The 22,183-nt window shown below is 44.9% G+C and overlaps 1 protein-coding gene across 1 annotated transcript in view; it reads left to right on the top strand.

Moving 5' to 3' along the window:
* The window catches only part of LOC121280035 (rhotekin-like), a 131,194-nt gene that overhangs the window by 91,236 nt on the left and 17,775 nt on the right, over positions 1 to 22,183 (top strand). The window contains exons 3-6 of the mRNA XM_041191667.1: positions 10,525 to 10,586; positions 17,030 to 17,083; positions 17,307 to 17,424; positions 21,031 to 21,255. Coding sequence (XP_041047601.1) covers positions 10,525 to 10,586; positions 17,030 to 17,083; positions 17,307 to 17,424; positions 21,031 to 21,255 — 459 coding nt within the window. The remainder of the gene's footprint in view (positions 1 to 10,524; positions 10,587 to 17,029; positions 17,084 to 17,306; positions 17,425 to 21,030; positions 21,256 to 22,183) is intronic.

The raw sequence follows: 22,183 nt of genomic DNA on the forward strand, positions 1-22,183 counted from the left end.
CTTGGTGGAGAATTCTAGAACCAGGGGTCATAGATTCAAGATAAGTGGCAGAAGGTGCAGGGGGGACATGAGGAAGAACTTTTTTATGCAGAGGGTGGTGGGTGTCTGGAATTCGCTGCCCAAGTTGGTGGTAGAGGCAGAAACTCTAAACTCTTTTAAAAAGTACCTGGATCTGCACCTAAAGTGCTGTAAGCTGCAGGACTATGGGCCGGGTGCAGGAAGGTGGGATTAGAAAGGGCACCTGGGTGTCCTCGGGCTGGCATGGACAAAATGGGCTGAATGGCCTCCTTCTGTGCTGTAACTTTTCTATGGTTGTATGGTTCTCAGTCTTCAGCACTATTGCTGGAATATTGTCAGGGCCCATAGCCTTTGCAGTGCCCACTACCTTCAGCCTTTGATATGTAGAGGGAATCAAATTGGCTGAAGACTGGCATCTGTGATGCTGGGGACCTCCGGAGGAGGCTGAGATGGATCATCCACTCGGCACTTCTGAAGATTGAAGCGAATGCTTCAGCCTTATCTTTTGCACTGATGTGCTGGGCTCCTCCATCATTGAGGATGGGGATATTTGTGGAGCCTCCTCCTCCAGTGAGTTGTTTAATTGTCCACCATCACTCACGACTGGATGTGGCAGGACTGCAGAGCTTAGATCTGATCCGTTGGTTGTGGGATCACTAGGCTCTGTCTATCACTTGCTGCTTATGCTGTTTGGCAAGTAGTCCTGTGTTATAGCTTCACCAAGTTGACACCTGATTTTTAGGTATGCCTGGTGCTGCTTCTGGCATGCCCTCCTGCACTCATCATTGAACCAGGGTTGACTCCTGGTTTGATGGTAATGGTAGAGTGGGGGATATGCTAGGTCATGAGGTTACAGATTGTGTTTGAGTACAATTCTGCTGTTGCTGATGGCCCACAGCACCTCATAGATGCCCGGTCTTGAGTTGCTAGATCTGTTTGAAAACTATCCCATTTAGCACGGTGGTAGTGCCACACAACATGATGGAGGGTATCCTCAATGTGAAGGTGGGACTTCAAATCCACAATGACTGTGCGGTGGTCACTCCTACTGATACTGTCATGGACAGATGCATCTGCGACAGGCAGGTTAGTGAGGATGAGGTCAACTATGTTTTTCCCTCTTGTTGGTTCCCTCACCACCTGCCGCAGACCCAGCCTATCAGCTGTCATTTAGGATTCGGCCAGCTCTGTCAGTAGTGGTGCTACCGAGTCACTCTTGGTGACGGACATTGAAGTCCCCCACCCAGAGTACATTCTGCACCCTTGCCACCCTCAGTGCTTCCTCCATGTTCAACATGGAGGGGCACTGATTCATCAGCTGAGGGAGGGCGGTACGTGGTAATCAGCAGGAGGTTTCCTTGCCCATGTTTGACCTCATGGGGTCCGGAGTCGATGTTGAGGACTCCCAGGGCAATTCCCTCCGGACTGTATACCACTGTGCTGCCACCTTTGCTGGGTCTGTCCTGCCTGTGGGACAGGATATACCCAGTGATGGTGATGGTGGTGTCTGGGACATTATCTGTAAGATATGATTCCATGAGGATGACTATGTCAGGTCATTGCTTGTCTAGTTTGTGAGACAGCTCTCCCAATTTTGGGACTAGCCCCCATATGTTAGTCAGGTGGTGTTACTGACTAGGCCCAGTAGTTGTTGCCTTTGTTCAAGGGGTATTTAAGAGTCACCCAGATTGCTGTGGGTCTGGAGTCTCATGGAGGCTGGACCAGGTAAGGACGACAGATTTCCTTCCCTAAAGGACATTCGTGAGTTTCCCCCCACCCGATCCCTACAGGGCTGTCTGTTACTTGTTCCATGATGTTCTTTCACCCAACGTTACCCTTGTTCTGCTATTATCACGTTCTGCTTTCTTACCTTTATGCCACTATCAGCACCTTTTTTAGCACTAACCACTACCATTAACACTCCCTTTATACTTTAGTTCATAACATCTTTGTTAGTCCCTCCTTAGCCCCCACCTATCACTGGCCTTCTATCCAGCTCCACCTGCCCCACCCCCCCTCTTAAACAGCATAAATTTCATCATATTTCCACTTCTCTTCGGCTCTGGTAAATGGGATTAGGTAGGTAGGTCAGGTGTTTCTCACGTGTCTGTGCATACTCAATGGGCCGAAGGGCCTCTTCTGCACTGTGATTCTGTGATTCTGAAGAAGAGTCACATGGACTCGAAATGTTAACTCTGTTTCTCTCTCCGCTGATGCTGTCAGACCTGCTGAGTTTTTCCAGCATTTTCTGTTTTTTGTTTCAGATTCTCAGCATCTGCAGCATCTGCTTTTATCTGTAGTTACGAAGGCTTATGGAATCCTTTAATTTATTAGCCGAGGTATAGAATACGAGAGCAGGGAGACTATGCTGTAAGTATATAAACCATTAGTTAGGCCACAACTTGAGTACAGTGTGCAGTTCAGGTCACCTCATTACAGAAAGGATGTGATTGTATTCGAGAGGGAGTGGAGGAGATTGACAGCTGCCAGGGCTGGAAAATTGCAGCTATGAGGAAAGATTGGATGGACTGGGTTTGTTCTCCTTGGAACAGAGGAGGCTGAGGGGAGATTTGATTGAGATGATTGGTGGAAAGATTAGAGGGAGATGAGGAAAGGTTTTTTCACCCAGAGGGTTGTGGGGGTCTGGAACTCACTGCCTGAAAGGGTAGTAGAGGCAGAAACCCTCAACTCATTTAAAAGGCATCTGGATGTGCACCTGACATGCTGTAACCTGCAGGGCTATGGACCGAATGCTGGAGAGTGGGATTAGGCCGGGTGGCTCGTTTTTTTGGCCTGTGCAGACACGATGGGCCAAGTGGCCTCTTTCTGTGCCGTAAACTTTCTATGATTCTTAGTAAAATAAAAAAGACATTGACAGTCTAGGTTGATGTTGTCTCATGTGTGACGTTAGACCAAGTCTCAATTTGTGTAACCGATTGCAAATACTGCAGATGAAGTCAGTGTTGGAGGGATGGATGGACGTATTGGCTTTGTGCCACGCTTGCTTGTCCTGAAGATACTGACTCAGTTCTCCTCAAATGTCAAAATCACTTGATGACTGAGAGCTCTCTATTTGGGTCTGTCCAAGGTTGTTTTTTCCCATGTATTGGAATACAGTTTGAGGTTGACACTCAGATGGTCTTTCTGTCTAAATTTGACAGTCAATAGTTGATTAAGAGCAGGGAGGTTATGCTGAATTTACATAAGACACTCGTTAGACCTCAGCTGGAATATTGTTTATGGTTCTGGGCGCCACATTGGAGAGAGTGCAGAAGAGATTTACAAGAATGACTCCAGGAATGAGAAACTGCAGCTATGAGGATAGATTGGAGAGGTTGGGACTGTTCTCCTTGGGGAGAAGAAGGCTGAGAGGAGATTTGATAGAGATGTTCAAAATCATGAAGGAGCTGGACAGTGTAGACAGGGAGAAGCTGTTCCCGCTCGTAAAAGGATCAAGAACGAGAAGGCACAGATTAAAAGTGATTTACAAAAGCAGCAAATGTGATGTGAGAGAAAACTTTTTGATTTGGGTCTGGAATGTACTGCCTGGGAGTGTGGTAGAGGCAGGTTCAATCAAGGCATTCAAGAGGACTTTAGATGATTATTTGAATAGAAACAATGTGCAGGGATACGGGGAAAAGGCAGGGCAATGGCACTAGGTCATTATGTTCATTTGGAGAGCCGGTGCAGACACGATGGACCGAATGGCCTCCTGCTGCGATTCTGTCATCCTGCTCTTATATCTATGCCCCTGTTAATAAAACCAGGATACTAAATGCTTTATTAACTGCTCTCTCCACCTGTCCTACCACTTTCAATGATCTATGCGGATGCTCCTTTTTTAAAAAATTCATTCATGGAATGTGGGCATCACTGGAAAGGTCAGCATTTATTGCCCTTGTTCAGAGGGCATTGCTGTGGGTCTGGAGTCACATGTAGGTCAGACCAGGTGAGAACAGCAGATTTCCTTCCCTAAAGGGCATGAATGAACCAGATGGGTTTTTACAATTGACAATATCATTAGACTTTTAACTCCAGATTTTTATTGGATTCAAATTTCACCATCTGCCTTGGTGGAATTCAAACCCGGGTCTTCTTTAGAGTTTTTCCAGCATTTTCTGGTTTTGTTTCAGATTTCCAGCTTCTGTAGTATTTTGATTTTACCCTCATTGACCTTTTCTGTTACCTCTCCAAAAAGTCAGTTAAACACAATTTCCCCTTTGGAAATCCATGCTGGCTCTTCCTTATAAACCCATATTTTCCATGTGACGACTAATCCTATCTTCAATAAGCTTCCCCACCACTGAAGTTAGACTGACTGGCCTGTAATTGCTGGGCTTATCCTGACAACCTTTGTTGAACAAGGGTGTAATGTTTGCAATTCTCCAGTCCTCTGGCACTTCCCCTCAGTCTAGGGAAGACTGAGAGATTATGGCCAGTGCAATTTCTACTCTCACTTCCTTCAATATCCTTGGATGCATCTCATCCGGTCCTGGTGCCTTGTCAACTTTAACTATCGACAGTCTATTCAACACTTCCTGCTTTTCAATTTTGAACCCTTCTAGTGACAGAGTTTCCTCATCTGTCACCATGGCCTGGGCAGCATCTACCTCCTTGGTAAAGACAGGTGCAAAGTGTTCATTTAATACTTCAGCCATGGTCCCTTCATCCATGTGTAAATTCCCTTTTAGCTCCCTAGTCAGCCCCACTCCTCCCTTTACCCCCTTTTTACTATTTATATGTCTATAGAAGACTTTAGGATTCCCCTTTATGTTGGCTGGATATCTTTTTTCATAATCCCTCTTTGCTTCTCTAATGTGTTTTTTCACCTCCCCTCTGAACCTTCTGTATTCCTCTTAGTTCTCAATTGCATTTTCTACCTGACACCTGTGATAAACACACATTTTCTTCTTTATCTTAACTTCTATCTCTTTTTTCATCCAGTGAACTCTGGATTTGTTTGCCCTACCTTTCCCTTTTGATGGGATATACCTTAACTGTGCCTGAACCAATTCTTTTTTGAAGGTAGCCCATTGTTCAGTTACAGTTTTTCCTGCCAATCTTTCATCCTAGTCTATCTGATCCAGCTCCGTTCTTGCCCCATCAAAGACAGATTTCACCCAGTTAATTATCTTTACTCTGGATTGCCTATTGTCCTTTTCTATCATCATCCTAAAACGCACAATACAACGATCACTGTCTTTTAAATGTTCCCCCACTCACTGGTTACAATGAGAAGGAAAAGAGAGGCTTTTAGCAGGTACAACGGAAGCAAATCAACAGAGGCATTAGTGGAGTAGACAGTGCAGGGTGGAGCTTAAGAAAGCAATTAGGAGAGCAAAGAGAGGATATGAGAAAGCTTTGACTGGTAAAAGTAGGGAAAATCCCAAGATTTTCTATAAGTATATCAATGGGAAGAGGATAACCAGGGAAAGAGTAGGGCCCATAAGGGAACAAAGGGGGCAATCTATGGGTGGAGCCAGAGGACATCGCTAGAGTGTTGAATGAATACTTCACATCCGTCTTCACCCAAGAGAATGAGGATGAAGGTATAGAACTCGGGGAGAGAGACTATGGGGTTCTTAAGCAAATTGATATAGGGAGTGACAAGGTATTGGAGGTGTTGGCAGGCTTAAAAGTAGACAAATCTCCAGGTCCAGATGATTTGTGTCCCAAACTGCTGAGGGAGGCAAGGGAGGAGATCACAGGGGCTCTGACCCAAATTTTTAATTCTACTCTGGCCACGGGAGAGGTGCCAGAGGACTGGAGAACAGCTAATGTGGTTCCTTTATTTAAGAAGGGTTGTAGAGATAAGCCAGGGAACTACAGACCAGTGAGTCTCATGTCAGCGGTAGGGAAACTATTGGAGAAAATTCTGAAGGGGGGAATCTATTTCCACTTGGAGAGGCAAGGTTTGATCAGGGATAGTCAGCATGGCTTTGTCAGAGGGAGGTCATTCCTAACAAATTTGGTTGAATTTTTTGTAGAGTGACTAGGTGTGTTGACAAGGGGAGTGCAGTTGATGTAGTTTATATGGATTTCAGCAAAGCCTTTGACAAGCCCCACATGGGAGACTTATAAAGAAGGCAAAGGCACATGGGATACAGGGTAATTTGATAAGATGGATTCAAAATTAGCTTAGTTGTAGGAGATAGAGAGTGATAACAGAAGGCTGCTTTAGTGACTGGAAGCCAGTGTCCAGTGGCATACCACAGGGATCTGTGCTGGGTCCCCTATTATTTGTCATTTATATAAACGACATAGATGACTATGTGAGGGGTAGGATGAGTAAGTTTGCGGATGACACAAAGATTGGCCGGGTGGTTAACAGTGAGGTTGAGTGTCTTGGGCTACAGGAAGATATAGATGGGATGGTCAAATTGGCAGATAAGTGGCAGATGGAATTTAACCCTGAAAAGTGTGAGGTGATACAATTTGGAAGGAGTAATTTGACAAGGAAGCATTCAATGAACGGCATGACACTAGGAAGTTCTGAGGAACAAAGGGACCTTGGCATGTGTGTCCATAGATCTCTGAAGGCGGAGGGGCATGTTAGTGGGGTGGTGAAAAAGACACTTGCCTTTATCAATCGAGGCATAGATTACAAAAGTAGGGAGATCATGTTGGAGTTGTATAGAACCTTGGTGAGGCCACAGCTGGAGTACTGTGTGCAGTTCTGGTAGCCACATGATAGGAAGGATGTGATTGCACTGGAGGGGGTGCAGAGGAGATTCACCAGGATGTTGCCTGGGATGAAACATTTAAGTTATGAAGAGAGGTTGGATAGACTTGGGTTGTTTTCATTGGAGCAGAGAAGTCTGAGGGGCGACCTGATCAAGGTGTACAAGATTATGAGGGGCATGGACAGGGTGGATAGGGAGCAGCTGTTCCCCTTAGTTGAAGCAGTCCCAAGGGAGCATAAGTTCAAGGTGAGGGGCAGGAGGTTTAGGGGGGATGTGAGGGAAAACCTTTTTACCCAGAGGGTGGTGACGGTCTGGAATGCACTGCCTGGGAGGGTGGTGGAGGTGGGTTGCCTCACATCCTTTAAAAAGTACCTGGATGAGCACTTGGCATGTCATAACATTCAAGGCTATGGGCCAAGTGCTAGTAAATGGGATTAGGGAGGTAGGTCAGATGTTTCTCATGTGTCAGTGCAGACTCGATGGGCTGAAGGGCCTCTTCTGCACTGTGAGATTCTGTGTTTCTATGACTCTGTGCACTGAATTTTCCCCCCGTTTGGAGGGGATGTTGTTAGGGGGGGCACGTACGGGCTCACTTCCGATCGGTGCCCCCGATTGGAGGCATGCCGCCATTTTATGTGTGCAGGCCAATTAGGGCCCACCTTGCATGACGTCTGCACAGAAGCACTATGCGCTCCCTGTGTGGACAGAGGGGGATTCCTAAAATCGAGAGTGTGCTCTTTTGCGCATGCGCACGACAGAGCGACTCATCTCCCTGAGGCTCAGTGCTGCCTCAGGGAGATCGGCTCTAAATGTGAAAAAACTCAAAATAGAAAAATAAAATTTCCCTAACATGTCCCCACATGTGACATAATTTCCAAAAAAGCTATTAAATTTTTAAAACCCTACATGAAACCCCATCCCGCCGTGGATGAGGTTTTATGCTTTTTCTAGTTCCCGCCGGGGCTCCTGGCCAACCCGCCAATTCAAGGGTGGATGGGCAGGTCCTTTAATTACTTAATTGACCCTGTCAATGGCCTCAGTTGGCCATTGACAGGTCGGCGGGCGTGCAGCTGATTTTGCTGCGCCCCCGCCTTCCTGAAAATTTAAATGGGGCGGGGTGACGTTGGGAGTTCCCCCGATATCACCTCATGTCATTTTACGCGTTGGTGAGTGGGCCCCACCCTCACTCGCACTCATAAAATTCTCCCCTTGATCTGCTTGGCCCATCTCATTTCCAAGGACCATGTCCAACAGTGCGTCTTTTCTTGTTGGATTGGACACTTACTGCTGTAGAAAATTCTCCTCAACGCAATGTAGGAACTTTTCCCCTCTCCGCCCTTTACACTACCACTGTCCCAGTCTACATCTGGGTAATTAAAGTCCCCATTATAACTATTCTATAATGCTTGCATCCCTCTGTAATTTCCCTGCAGATTTGTTCTTCTACGTTATTCTCACTATTTGCCAGTCTATAGACTGCACAGAGCAATGTAATTACACTTTTTTGTTCCTTAACTCAAGCCAAATTGATTCTGTCCTTGAACCCTCTGGCATTCCCTCTTTCTCCAGCACTGCAATACTCTCCTTAACCAATACTGTCACCCCTTCTACTTTCCTTCCTTTCCTATCCCTTCTGAACACCTTATACCCAGGAATATTTAACACCCAGTCCTGCCCTTCTTTGAGCCAGGTCTCTGTTATCGCCACAACATCATAGCCCTAACAGCCCTTTGGCTGATCTGATCGTAATCTCCTGCCTACCCCTGATAACCTTTCACCCCCTCATTAATCAAGAATCTCTCTAGCTCTGCCTTAAAATATTCAAAGACTCTGCTTCCACCGTCTTTTGAGGAAAAGAGTTCCAAAGACACCTGACCCTCACAGAGAAAATGTTACTCCTCATCTCTGTCTTAAATGAGCAACTATTTATTTTTAAACAGTGAATCCTAGTTCTAGATTCAATCACAAATGAAACATCCTCTCCACATCCACCCTGTCAAGATCCCTCAGGATCTTTTAGGTTTCGATCAAGTTGCCTCTTACTCTTCTAAACCCCAGTGGAAACAAGCTGTCCAACTTTTCCTCATAAGGAAACCCGCCCATTCCTGGTATTAGCAGTGGTGTCCATGACTTACCACACATTACAGGATGTGCATTCCACATGTCTGACCTTTACTTCCCTTATGTTAACTTTATTTTACTTTGGTTTACTTATATTACTTTACATTACTGCCCCTGACTTCCCCTTATTCCTAATGTTTCTTATTCAAATCCAAGTCGCTAGCTCTTTAAAAATTATGCATTTTACTAATTTACAGCTATTTAAAGACACTCCTGAACAGCAATTTCTTACCCACCAATGAACTTGCTGTTCAATTCTTTTTCTTCAAGCTACCTCCGAAGGTGAGGTTTACACCCAGGTCTATTTCTGCTCAGCTGCTTCTGTTCCGATGTACCTCTTTCCCCCATGCGCTGAATTCTCATGTGAGCCTAATTAGCTACTCCCTCAGTCTCTGCCTCACTCTGGCATATTTGCCTGTCTAACTGCTGTGCTGAATGGAGGGGTGTGTTGTTGTTAGTGACTGTGGGATCTTTGAGTACGTGGCCAGGGCAGGTTGATGTGAGATACAATGGCGGAATTTTATGGCCCTGTCACAGCAGGGGCGGGGCTGTAAAATGCAGCAAGCGTTTAAAAGTCTATCGACTTCAGCAGGACTGTAAAATCCCCTGGCATAAGATTCTATGCCAAGTCGTCTTGAGACTTAGTATAAGGTCAGAGTGTTCTGAGGTGAGAGGATTGGTGATGACCATTGTGAAAAAGGCGAAAGACTGATCATCTTAGCAAGGCAATCAGGTTTATGGAGAATCTTCCATAGGCTCTTCTCGATTTACTGTATCAAAAGCCTTGGTCAGGTCACTGAGCACCATATAGAGGCACTTATTTTGTTTGCGGGACTTCTCTTGAATTTGACGTGCTGCAAAGATGATGCCCACTGTTCCCCATCCTTCAGTGATTCTGGGTACACAGTCAATGAGGTGAGTGACAATCCAATTAAGAATAACCCTTGTAAGAACTTTACCTGCTGTTGAAAGAAGTGATATTCCATGATGATTGTCACTAGCATACTTGCTTACTTTCCATGTGAGAGATGAGTTCTGGAGGCTCTTGTAGGCTCAGTGCCCTGGTTCCAGATTAGGCGGAAGAGATTTGTGAGTTTTTTAACCATGTGAGTCCCTCTGTACTTGAATATTTCATTTGGGATGTCATCAGCTGCCACATAGAACCTGGCCCATAGAAAGCGGCTTTATGGCCTTTCTGACTTCTGCTTGAGAAGGATTGAGAGTAAACTCTTTCCAAGTGAAGTGCTGTGGAAGTGACTCACTGGTATTATTGCACACTCTGGGTTGTTGGCTTAGGAAGTGCCTGAAATGCTGTGCCCAATGTGATAGTTGCACAACAGCAACTTTCCAAAGTTCCTTTGACAGTACCTTGCAAACCCATGATCTCTACCACTTAGAAGAACAAGGATGGCAGTTGCATGGAAGCTGTAACCTGCATGTCCCCCCCTCCAAGTCATACCCCACTCTAATGAGATACATTGCCATTCCTTGTATAACTGGCCGACTTGCCTAACCCGATGGTTCAGAGCCCCACCATGGGACTACAACAAGAAGGCCCAACACTGAACCCTAGGCAGTGCAGAAAGAGTAATTAAACATACCTCTCATCATTGCCGATGCCCCAAGAAGAAAGCTGAAAATATCACTTTAATTAGAAGCTGGTTTTGTCCGTCTCTGAGGTGATTTGATGGTTTCTCCGCAGATCCTCGGATGCCGGCTTGCTTAAAGATCGATCACCATGCAAAGGAAAAGTTGCCATATCTGGTAAGAACTGGTATAATTCCCCTGTCCAGGCCAGAAAAACAGAGGGTTTCTATTGAAAAGAAGTGTGACCTAACCTGCACGATCATTGTTGGGAATCTGTTTCAAACCCTAATTGCTTAAACTGCTCGAATCCATGTTTCAGTCCCGCTCTGAAAAAGATGCTCCACTAATATCCCACTGTTATCCCTGTTACCCTCCAGGTGTAGATCCAGACACCTTCGAAATGAGTTGAGAGTTTCAGGCAGTGAGTTCCAGACCCCCACAACCCTCTGGATGAAAAAACCTTTCCTCATCTCCCTCTAATCTTTCTACCAATCAATTGAAATCTATGCCCCCTGGTCACTGAACTCTCTGCTAAAGTAAATGGGCCCTTCCTGTCCACTCTATCCAGGCCCCTCACAATTCTGTACATCTCAATAAAATGTACCCTCAGCCTCCTCTGTTCCAAGGAGAACAATCCCAGCCTTTCCAATCTTTCCTCATAGCTGCAACTTTCCAGTCCTGGCAACATCCTCGTCAATCTCCTCGATTCCCTTTCGAAAATAATTTTTATCCTTTCTGTAATGAAGTGACCAGAACTGCACACAGTACTCAAATTGTGTCCTAACTAATGTTTTATATAATTCCTGCATAACCTCCCTGCTCTTATATTCTATACCTCGGCTAATAAATGAAAGCATTCCATTTGCCTTCATTGACCTGTTCTCCTAACTTCAGGGATCTGTGGACATTCACTCCAAGGTCTCTCCCCTCTACACCTCTCAGTATTCTCCCATTTATTGTCTAATCCTTTGCCTTGTTTGACCTCCCTAAATTCGTCACCTCACACCTCTCTAGGTTGAACTTCATTTGCCACTTTCTTGCCCACCTGACCAGTCCATTGATATCTTCCTGCAGTCTACAGTAATCCTCCTCACTATCTACCGCACAGCCAATTATTGTGTCATCTGTAAACTTTTTGATCATTCCCCCTACATTTACATCCAAATCATTAATATAAACACAAACAGTGGGGACCTAATGCTGAGCCTTGCGGAATCCCACTGGAAACAGCCTTCCAGTCACAAAATCACCCGTCAACAATTACCCTGTGTTTCCTGCCACTGAGCCAATTTAGTATCCAGCTTGTTACATTCCCCTGGATCCCATAGACTTTTATTTTTTTAACCAGTCTGCCCTGTCAAAAACCTTGGTAAAATCCACGTAGATCGACTCGACTTTCTCTTAACAAATCCATGCTGACTGCCCTTGATTAATCTGTACCTTTCTAAGTGACAGTTTATCCTGTCTCTCAGGATTGATTCTGATAATTTTCCCACTACCAAGGTCAGACTGACTGGCCTGTAATTATTCAGTCTGTCGTTCACTCCCTTTTTAAACAAAGGTACAACATTATCAGACCTCCAACCCCCCAGCACCTCACCTGTATCCATTGAGGATTGGATAGTGATGGTCCGAACCTCCGCTATTTCCTCCCTGGCTTCTTTTAACAGCCTGGGATACATTTCATCTACCCGGGTGATTCATCCACTTTCTGGGATGCAAATCCCTTTAATTACTTCCTCTCTCCCTATGTTTATCACATCTAATACTTCACACTCCTCATCCTTAACTACAATGTCAGCATTGTCCCCCTGTTTTTGTGAAGACAGACACAAAGTATTCATTAAGAACCATACCCACATCCTCCGCCTCCACACACAGGTTACCTTTTTGGTCTTTTATGACGCTACTCTTTCCTTAGTTACCCTCTTACTCTTAACGTATTGATAAAACATCTTCGGGTTCTCCTTGGTTTTTCTTGCCATTATTCCTTCATGCCCTCTCTTTGCTTTTCTAATTTCCTTTTTGATTTCACCCCTCTACTTTCTACACTCCTCTCAGCTTCCTGTAGTATTGAGTTCTCAGTGTCTAATGTGAGCTTTCCTTTTCTGGCTTATTTTACCCTGTGAACTCCTTGACATCCAGGAGGCTCTAGATTTGGCCACCCCACCCTTTTTCTTTATGGGGACATTTTTACTCTGAACCCCTTGAATCTCTCGTTCGAATACCTCCCACGGCTCTGATGCTGATTTACTTTCAAGTAGCTGTTTCCAGTTCACTTTTGCTAAATCACTGCGCAGTTTAGTAAAATTGGCCTTGCCCAAATTTTGTACTTTATCTCCTGTTTTATGTTTGTCCTTTCTCATAACTATGTTAAAACTAACTGAATTATGATCACTGTCATCAAAATGCTCCCCAACTGTCACTCCTTCCACCTGCCCAGCTTCATTTCCTAAAACTAAGCCCAGAACCGTGCCCTTTCTTGTTGGACTTGCTACATACTGGCCAAATATGTTCTCCTGAATGCATCTCAAGAATTCTGTTCCCTCCACTCCTTTCACACCAAAACTATCCCAGTTAATATAGGGGTAGTTAAAATCCTCTACTATTACTGCCCTACTCTTTGCATTTCAGAGATTTGCCAACGTCTTTGCTCTTCAATCTCCCTCACGATTAGCTGTTCTTGGGTCCTCTGGGAGGTGCCAGAGGACAGGAGAACAGCTAATGTGGTTCCGCTGTTTAAGAAGGGTTGTAGAGATAAGCCAGGGAACTACAAGCCATGTCAGTGGTAGGGAAACTATTGGAAAAAATTCTGAAGGAGAGTATCTATCTCCACTTAGAGAGGCAAGGTTTGATCAAGGATAATCAGCAAGTGCTGGGTCCCCTATTATTTGTCATTTATATAAATGAGATAGATGACTATGTGAGGGGTAGGATTAGTAAGTTTGCGGATGACACAAAGATTGGCCGGGTGGTTAACAGTGAGGATGAGTGTCTTGGACTACAGGAAGATATAGATGGGATGGTCAAATTGGCAGATAAGTGGCAGATGGAATTTAACCCTGAAAAGATGATACACTATGGAAGGAGTAATTTGACAAGGAAGTATTCAATGAACGGCATGACACTAGGAAGTTCTGAGGAACAAAGGGACCTTGGCGTGTGTGTCCATAGATCTCTGAAGGCGGAGGGGCATGTTAGTGGGGTGGTGAAAAAGGCATAAGGGACACTTGCCTTTATCAATCGAGGCATAGATTACAAAAGTAGGGAGGTTTTTTGGAGTTGTATAGAACCTTGGTGAGGCCACAGCTGGAGTACTGTGTGCAGTTCTGGTCGCCACATTATAGGAAGGATGTGATTGCACTGGAGGGAGTGCAGAGGAGATTCACCAGGATGTTGCCTGGGATGAAACATCTAAATTATGAAGAGAGGTTGGATAGACTTGGGTTGTTTTCGTTGGAGTAGAGAAGACTGAGGGGCGACCTGATCGAGGTGTACAAGATTATGAGGGGCATGGACAGGGTGGATAGGGAGCAGCTGTTCCCCTTAGTTGAAGGGTCAGTCACAAGGGGACATAACATAAGTTCAAGGTGAGGGGCAGGAGGTTTAGGGGGGATGTGAGGAAAAACTTTTTTACTCTGAGTGTGGTGACGGTCTGGAATGCGCTGCCTGGGAGGGTGGTGGAGGCGGGTTGCCTCACATCTTTTCAAAAATACCTGGATGAGCACTTGGCACATCATAACATTCAAGGTTATGGGCCAAGTGCCAGTAAATGGGATTAGGTATGTAGGTCAGGTGTTTCTCATGTGTCGGTGCAGACTCGATGGGCCGAAGGGCCTCTTCTGCTCTGTGTGATTCTGTGATTCTGTGAACTGTAATTGATTCTGTAAGCAAAATACCCACCCCCTCCCTTTTTAATCCTCTCTTTATCTTGCCTGAATACCCAGAACCAGGAATGTTGAATGGCCATTCCTGACCCACTCTAAGCCCTGTTTCCATAACTAGTATCCTTTTCTTTCCTGCTCCATTGTGGATTAAATGGCATCAGTTGTCCTTTGCCTGCCTTAGAGGGGATGTAACAAGCGTTTACTGGATTAATTCCTGGGGTGAAGGATACGACCCACAAGGAGAGAGAGAGGAGAGTGCACACTAGCCCTAGGAGGCTGGCTGCGAGGCAATGTGAGGAGTGCTTAAAATTGTGGGGAGCTATGTCAGATTGAAAGCCCCCATGCAGCGCCTCCTGCTGGGTCATTGTCCCAGCAGCAGGACTAGGATGGGAGTGGAGAGGTGTCATTCAAGGAGACGAGCAGCCAATGACTAGAATTGGGGGGGCATTTTAGAGTGCTGTCATTTTTCTATGTAGGAGATTGCCAGTTAAATGGAGTTTGCCTCCCTGTGACATCCTAGGTTGGGGTGAGGCTTGGTGACAGGAGGCTGGGGTCGCAGGCAGGAAAATAAACAGCTGCCACCAAGGCCCTGACATTGTCCACAACACGACGTCTGGTGATTTAAATTGTTTTTTCCGTCTGGCTCAGTTTCTGAGGAATACTGCACATGTCAGTGATGCCTAGCACTCCTGATCGTACTGTTGAGGCTTCAGACCTGCTAAACCTCTGATGAGGATTACAGGCTGGTCATTTTAACATTGGCCATGGGCAAAGTTTTACAAACAATAATCGGGGAAAACAGTCAACAGGCACTTGGAAAGGTTTGAGTTCATTAAAGAGGGCCAGTCCAGATTTGTAAAAGACATATCTCCCACCAGACTAATTCAGAATGATCATGGTTGATCTTCTATCTCAACCCCACCTCCCTGCTTTAAATCCATATGCCTTCATTCACTTAGATTCGTGTACAAAATTGAATCTGCTCAATAACTGGAAAATCTCCACCACACAGTATTGATGATCAAAGCTTCACAATCCTCTGAATGAAAAAAAATCTCCTTATCTCAGTCCTAAGTGGCTGACCCCTGATCCTGAGAGTGCCCCCCACCTTGTTCTAGACTCTTCCTCTGGAAAGAACTTGGCAGCATCTACCCTATAGAGCCCGCTCAGCATCTACCCTATAGAGCCCACTCAGCACCTACCCTATAGAGCCCGCTCAGCATCTACCCTATAGAGCCCACTCAGCACCTACCCTATAGAGCCCGCTCAGCACCTACCCTATAGAGCCCGCTCAGCATCTACCCTATAGAGCCCGCTCAGCACCTACCCTATAGAGCCCACTCAGCACCTACCCTATAGAGCCCGCTCAGCATCTACCCTATAGAGCCCGCTCAGCACCTACCCTATAGAGCCCACTCAGCACCTACCCTATAGAGCCCGCTCAGCATCTACCCTATAGAGCCCGCTCAGCATCTACCCTTTAGAGCCCGCTCAGCGTCTACCCTATAGAGCCTGCTCAGCACCTACCCTATAGAGCCCGCTCAGCACCTACCCTATAGAGCCCGCTCAGCACCTACCCTATAGAGCTCGCTCAGCATCTACCCTATAGAGCCCACTCAGATCTTTCAAGTTTCAATGAGATCACCTCTCATTCTAATAAACTCCACACTATTTATTCCCATTCTACACAATCTCTCCTCGTTGGACAACCCACTCATTTCAGGAATCAGCCTATTAAACCATTGTTGCAGCTCCCCTCAATGCAAGTATATCTTTCCATAAATTGCTTGCTGTATCAGCCTGTTAACCACCTAGCTATAGTTGTACAGTGCTTTGGTGGGACCACATCTCGAATACTGTGTGCAGTTTTCGTCTCCGTATTTAAAGAAGGATGTACTTACATTCGGGGTGGTACAGCGAAGGTTCACTAGATTGGTCCCTGGGATGAAGTAGTTGACCTGTGATGAGAGGCTGAGTAACCTGGGCTTATATTCTATGGAGTTTAGAAGAATGAGAGGTGATCTCATTGAAACCTACAAGATTCTGAAGGGGTTTGACAAGGGTGGATGCTGAGAGATTTCCGCTGGTCGGGAGAATCTAAAACATGGGGGCACAGTCTCAGGATAAGGGGTCAATCATTTAAAATTAAGATGAGGATAAACTTGTTCGCTCAAAGGGTTATGAAACTGGAATTCTCTACCCCAGAGGGTTGTGGATGTTCATCACTGAATACATTTAAGGCTGGGACAGTCTCTCAGGGAATGAGGGGATATGGGGAGCAGGTGGGAAAGTGCAGTTGAAATGCAGTGATTATGTTGAATGGTGGAGAGGTTTGATGGGCCGTGTGGTCTTCTCTTCTTTCTTACATTCATATATACTTATGTTTTTGTTTCTTGTACACCCAAATCCCTCTGAACATCAATATGAGAGGGTTTTTAATAGTCGCTAACTAGTTTAAGAATATTCTGCTTTTCTATCCTCATGTCCAAAATAAATACCTCACATTTCCCCACATTATACACCATTTACACCTTGCTGCCCACTGACTGCTCATTTCTCTTTGCAGCCCCTTTGTCTGTTTCTCACAACTTACATTTCCACCTAGCTTAGTATTGTCAACAAACTTAGAGACATTACTCTCAGCCTCCTCATTTAATCTGATATAGATAGTCAGTATCAAGGCCCCAGCACTGGTTTAGAAACTTGATGATGATGTTCTATTCTCCTTGATAGATCTTCGAATTCCCCTGATGTGGAAGGATACTGACTACTTCAAAAACAAAGGAGGTGAGAGATGTTTTTTTTTCTGAGTGGACATTAATTGAGATATCTATTTGTTGGAGGCTTGGGTTTGGAAAGGTACAGGATGGAGTCTGTTGGACAGGAATGGAAAGTGATGAGAGAGGGTGAAAAAGAGCAGGGAATATGGGAACATGGGGCAATGGGTGTGAGTCATTCTGTGCATTGAAAATGATTATTTCTAGGCCTGATTCTCTCTGTGTCCCCTCAGATTTCCATCGCTATGCTGTGTTTGCATTGATAAAGATTGGCTGTGACATCTATGACACCGACATGGTGATGGTGGATCGGACCATGACAGATATTTGTTTTGAAAATTCCTTTGTGTTGTAAGTAGAACACTGCTTCCCAGGCCAAACAATCAAATGACTCGAGATATGTCTGTACTTCAGGACTTTTGTTTTTATACATTGTTCGGATCTTGGTAACCCTGGCACAAGAATCACAAAGTTAGTAGGAAGGGAAGTGGAATTTGTTATTTACTGTAAGGAGAATAGAATATAAAAGTCAGAATGTTTTGCTACAGTTATACAGGGTGTGAGTGAGACCATATAGAGTACTGTGTACAGTTTTGGTCTCCTTATTTAAGAAAGGATATAATTGTATTCGAAGAAGTTATTTTTATATCTATTCTTCCATGGGATGTGGGTGTCACTGGCAAGACCAGCATTTGTTGCCCATCCCTAATTGCCCTTGAACTGAATGGCTCGCTAGGCCATTTCACAGGGCAGTTAAGAGTCACCCACATTGCTGTCGGTCTGCAGTCACATGTAGGCCAGACCAGGTAAAGACGGCTGATTTCCCTCCCTAAAGGACAATAGTGAACCAGATGGGTTTTTACAACACTCGACAATGGTTTCATGGTCACCATCACTGAGACTAGCTTTATGTTCCAGATTTATTAATTCAATTTAAGTTCCACCAGCTGCCATGGTGGGATTTGAAACCATGTCATAGAATCACAGATTTTGCTTTGGTGCAGAAGGAGGCCATTTGGCTCATTGTGTCTGCACCAGCTACCTGAATGAGTATTATGACTTTGAGTCATTCTTCTGTCTTTTCCCCATGCCCTTGCCCACCGCCTCCTCAAGTTCAGAGAAGGTTCACTCGACTGATTCTTGGGATAACGGGGGTATCTTATGAGGAAAGGTTGGACAGGCTGGGCCTGTATCCATTGGAGTTTAGAAGATTAAAGGGTGATCTTATTGAAACATATAAGATCCTGAGGGGACTTGACAGAGTAGATGCCATGAGACTTCATGGGGTCTGGAGTCGATGTTGAAGACTCCCAGACCAACTCCCTCCTGACTGTATACCACTGTGCCTCCATCTTTGCTGGGTCTGTCCTGCTGGTGGGACAGGGCATACCCAGGGATGGTGATGGTGGTGTCTGGGACATCATCTGTAAGGTATGATTCCGTGAGGATGACTATGTCAGGCTGTTGCTTGTCTAGTCTGTGAGACAGCTCTCCAAATTTTGGCTCTAGCCCCCAGAAGTTAGTAAGGAGGACTTTGCAGGGTCAACAGGGCTGAAATTGCCATTGTCATTTCCGGTGCCTAGGTCAATGCCGGGTGGTCCGTCCGGTATCATTCCTTTTTTGTGACTTTGTAGCGGTTTGTTACAGCTGAGTGGCTTGCTAGGCCATTTCAGAGGGTATTTAAGAGTCAACCACATTGTTGTGGGTCTGGGTGGGGACTTCAATGTCTATCACGTTGGAGATGGAGCATAGAGAAATACCGGAATAGAGAAATGGCAGGGAGGTTACATAGTTACTTTGTGTCTGTTTTCACTGAGGAAGATACAGGAAATCTCCCAGATTTAGAGATCCAAGGGGCTAAGGAGAATGAGGAGTTGAAGGAAATTAGTATAAGTCAGAAGGTTGTGTTGGAGAAATTAATGGGACTGAAAGTTGATAAGTCCCTGGGACCTGATATTCTACATCCCAGAGTGTTGAAAGAGGTGGCTATAGAGATTGTGGATGCATTGGTGATCATCTTTCAAAATCCTATAGATTCTGGGATGGTTCCTGCAGATTGGAAGGTAGTTAATGTCGCCCCGCTGTTTAAGAAGGGAGGGAGAGAGAAAACAGGGAACTACAGACCTGTCAGCCTTACACCAGTAGTGGGGAAAATAGAAAATCTATTATAAAGGGTGTGTTAAATGGTTACTTGGATAATCACGATCTGATAGGGCACAGTCAGCATGGATTTACGAATGGGAAATCATGTTTGATGAACATGTTGGTGTTTTTTTGAGGATGTTACTAACAAAGTTGATAAAGGAGAGTCGATGGATGTAGTATACTTGGATTTTCAGAAGGCCTTTGATAAAGTCTCCCACAGGAGGTTGATTAGCAAAATAAAAGCACATGGGATAGACAATTTACTGGCATGGATTAAGGATTGTCTAACAGGCAGAAAACAGAGAGTAGGAATAAACGGGTCATTCTTGCATTGACAGGCTGTGATTAGTGGGGTACCACAAGGATCAGTACTTGGGCCCCAGCTGTTCACAATGTATATCAATAATTTGGATGTGGGGACCAAATGTAATATTTCCAAGTTTGTGGATGATACAAAACTAGGCGGGAATGTGTGTTGTGAGGAAGGTATAAAGCGGCTACAGGAGGATTTGGACAGACTTAGTGAGTGGGCAAGAACATGGCAGATGGAATATAATGTGGAAAAATGTGAGGTTATCCACTTTGGTAGCAGGAACAGATGTGCAGAGTATTTCCTAAATGGGAAGAAATTAGAAAGTGTAGATGTACAAAGGGACCTGGATGTCCTTGTCCATAAGTCCCTGAAAGCTAACGTGCAGGTGCAGCAGGGAATTCGGAAGCTAATGGAATGTTAGCCTTTATCACAAGAGGGTTTGAGGACAGGAGCAGTGAAGTCTTGCTTCAATTGTATAGACACTTGGTGAGACCACACTTGGAATATTGTGTGCAGTTTTATTCTCCTTAGCTGAGGAAGGATGTTCTTGCTATAGAGGGAGTGCAGCGAAGGTTTACCAGACTGATTCCTGGGATGGCGGGACTGACATATGAGGAGAGATTGAGTCGGTTAGGATTATATTCGCTAGAGCTTAGAAGAATGAGGGGTGATCTCATAGAAACCTATAAAATTCTAATAGGACTAGATGAGGTAGATGCAGGAAGGATGTTCCTGGGGGAGTCCAGAAGCAGGGGTCACAGACTGAGGATATGGGGTAGACCATTTAGGACTGAGATGAGGAGAAATTTCTTCACCCAGAGAGTGGTGAGCCTGTGGAATTCGCTATCACAGAAAGTAGTTGAGACCAAACCATTGTATGTTTTCAGGAATGAGTTAGATACAGCTCTTGGGGCAAAATGGATCAAAGGATATGGGGAGAAAGTGGGAGCAGGCTGCAGAGTTGGATGATCAGCCATGATCATAGTGAATGGTGGAGCAGGCTCGAAGGGCCGAATGGCCTACTCCTGCTCCTATTTTCTATGTTTCTATGAATAGGCTAGCAATGTCAAATGAACACATGGACACAGCATTGCTATCGATATGCAGGTCCTGTGTGGCCTTTGGAATTGTGAAGTAATCAGTCACCATGTATATGGAAAACTTGCTCAGATCTGATTGTCGCAGCTCACCTCACTATTTGGCCAGTTCATGTTGGGTAGAACCAGTTGTAGATAAGATGGGGTGTAAAGGGCCATCGCTTTTGTGTGTCTTGAGCAGCCAATATATTCTCGGACACAGTGAATCGTAAGGATGAATCCTGTCATATCTACCACGTCCAACAAGAGTTTTGTCATTTGCTTTTGAGCAGGTCTGTCTGGTCATGTTTAGTGGCAGATCCAATGGATATAAATTTGAATCTGTTTAATTTTCTCTCTGTCCCCCTCCCTTTGTCTGTGTAGCTGTTGTTGTCTTTCTAATTCTGTTATTCTCTATTGTAGCTCCAGTGTTGAACCTGATTTTGAGATGAAGATGGAGATTTACAGCTGTTGTGTAGAGGAGGATTTCTCTATTACCAGTGCACCGAAAAAGCTCGCTAGCAAACTCAGCAGCTCCCTTGGACGCTCAACAGGGAAGAAGGTTCGAGCCAGCCTTGACAGCACTGGAGAGAGTGCAATGGCCAATGGTGGTCCCAGCCCTGTCTTGTTGCCAGCTACAGCTGTGGTGTATGTTCTTCATAGAATCATAGAATAGTTACAGCACAAAATAAGGCTATTCAGTCCATCTGATCTGTGCTAGCTTTCTGCAAGACCAACTCAGTAGTTTTCAAGGACAATTTGAGATGGGTCACTAATGCTGGCTTTGCTTCCCACGAATGAATGAAAAAAGCCTCTTAGCCCTCATCATTTCCAGTTCCTGCAAATTCTTTCTCATCAAATAATTATCCAGTTCCCTTTTGAAAGCCATGTCCTGCCCCCACACTCTCAGGCAGTGCATTCCAATCCTAACCACACATTGCATAAAATGGTTTTCCTCATGTTGCCTTTGTTTCTTTTACCAGCCACCTTAAACCTGTGCCTTGATCCTTCCACCAATGGGAACAGTTCCTTCCTAGTTACTCTGTCCACACCCCTCAAAATATTGATACCTCAACCAAAACTCTTCAACCTTCTCCATGGGAAAACAACCTCAACTTCTCCAATCTACCTACGTCATTGAAAACCCTTATACTCATGACCCTCTGATTGAAAAATTGTCTCTTTGTCTCCATTTTAAATTGGCGACCCCTCATTTTTAAACAGTGATACCTAGTTTTAGATTCTCCCACAGGAGGAAACATTCTCTCCACATCCACCCTGTCAAGACCCCTCAGGATCTTAATTTGTTTGAATCAAGTCACCTCTTCCTCTTCTAAATTCCAGTGGATACAAGCCTAATCTGTCCAACCTTTCCTCATAAGACAACTCACACATTCCAGGTATTAGTCTGGTAAACCTTCTCTGAACTGCTTCTAATGCATTTACATCTTTCTTTAAATAATGAGACCAATACTGTACACAATACTCCAGATGTGGTCTCACCAATGCCCTGTACACCTGAAGCATAACCTCCCTACTTTTATATTCAATTCACCTCACAATAAATGATAACTTT

This window comes from Carcharodon carcharias, chromosome 1 (genome assembly GCF_017639515.1).
Source record: "Carcharodon carcharias isolate sCarCar2 chromosome 1, sCarCar2.pri, whole genome shotgun sequence".
NCBI classification, from domain to species: Eukaryota; Metazoa; Chordata; class Chondrichthyes; order Lamniformes; family Lamnidae; genus Carcharodon; species Carcharodon carcharias.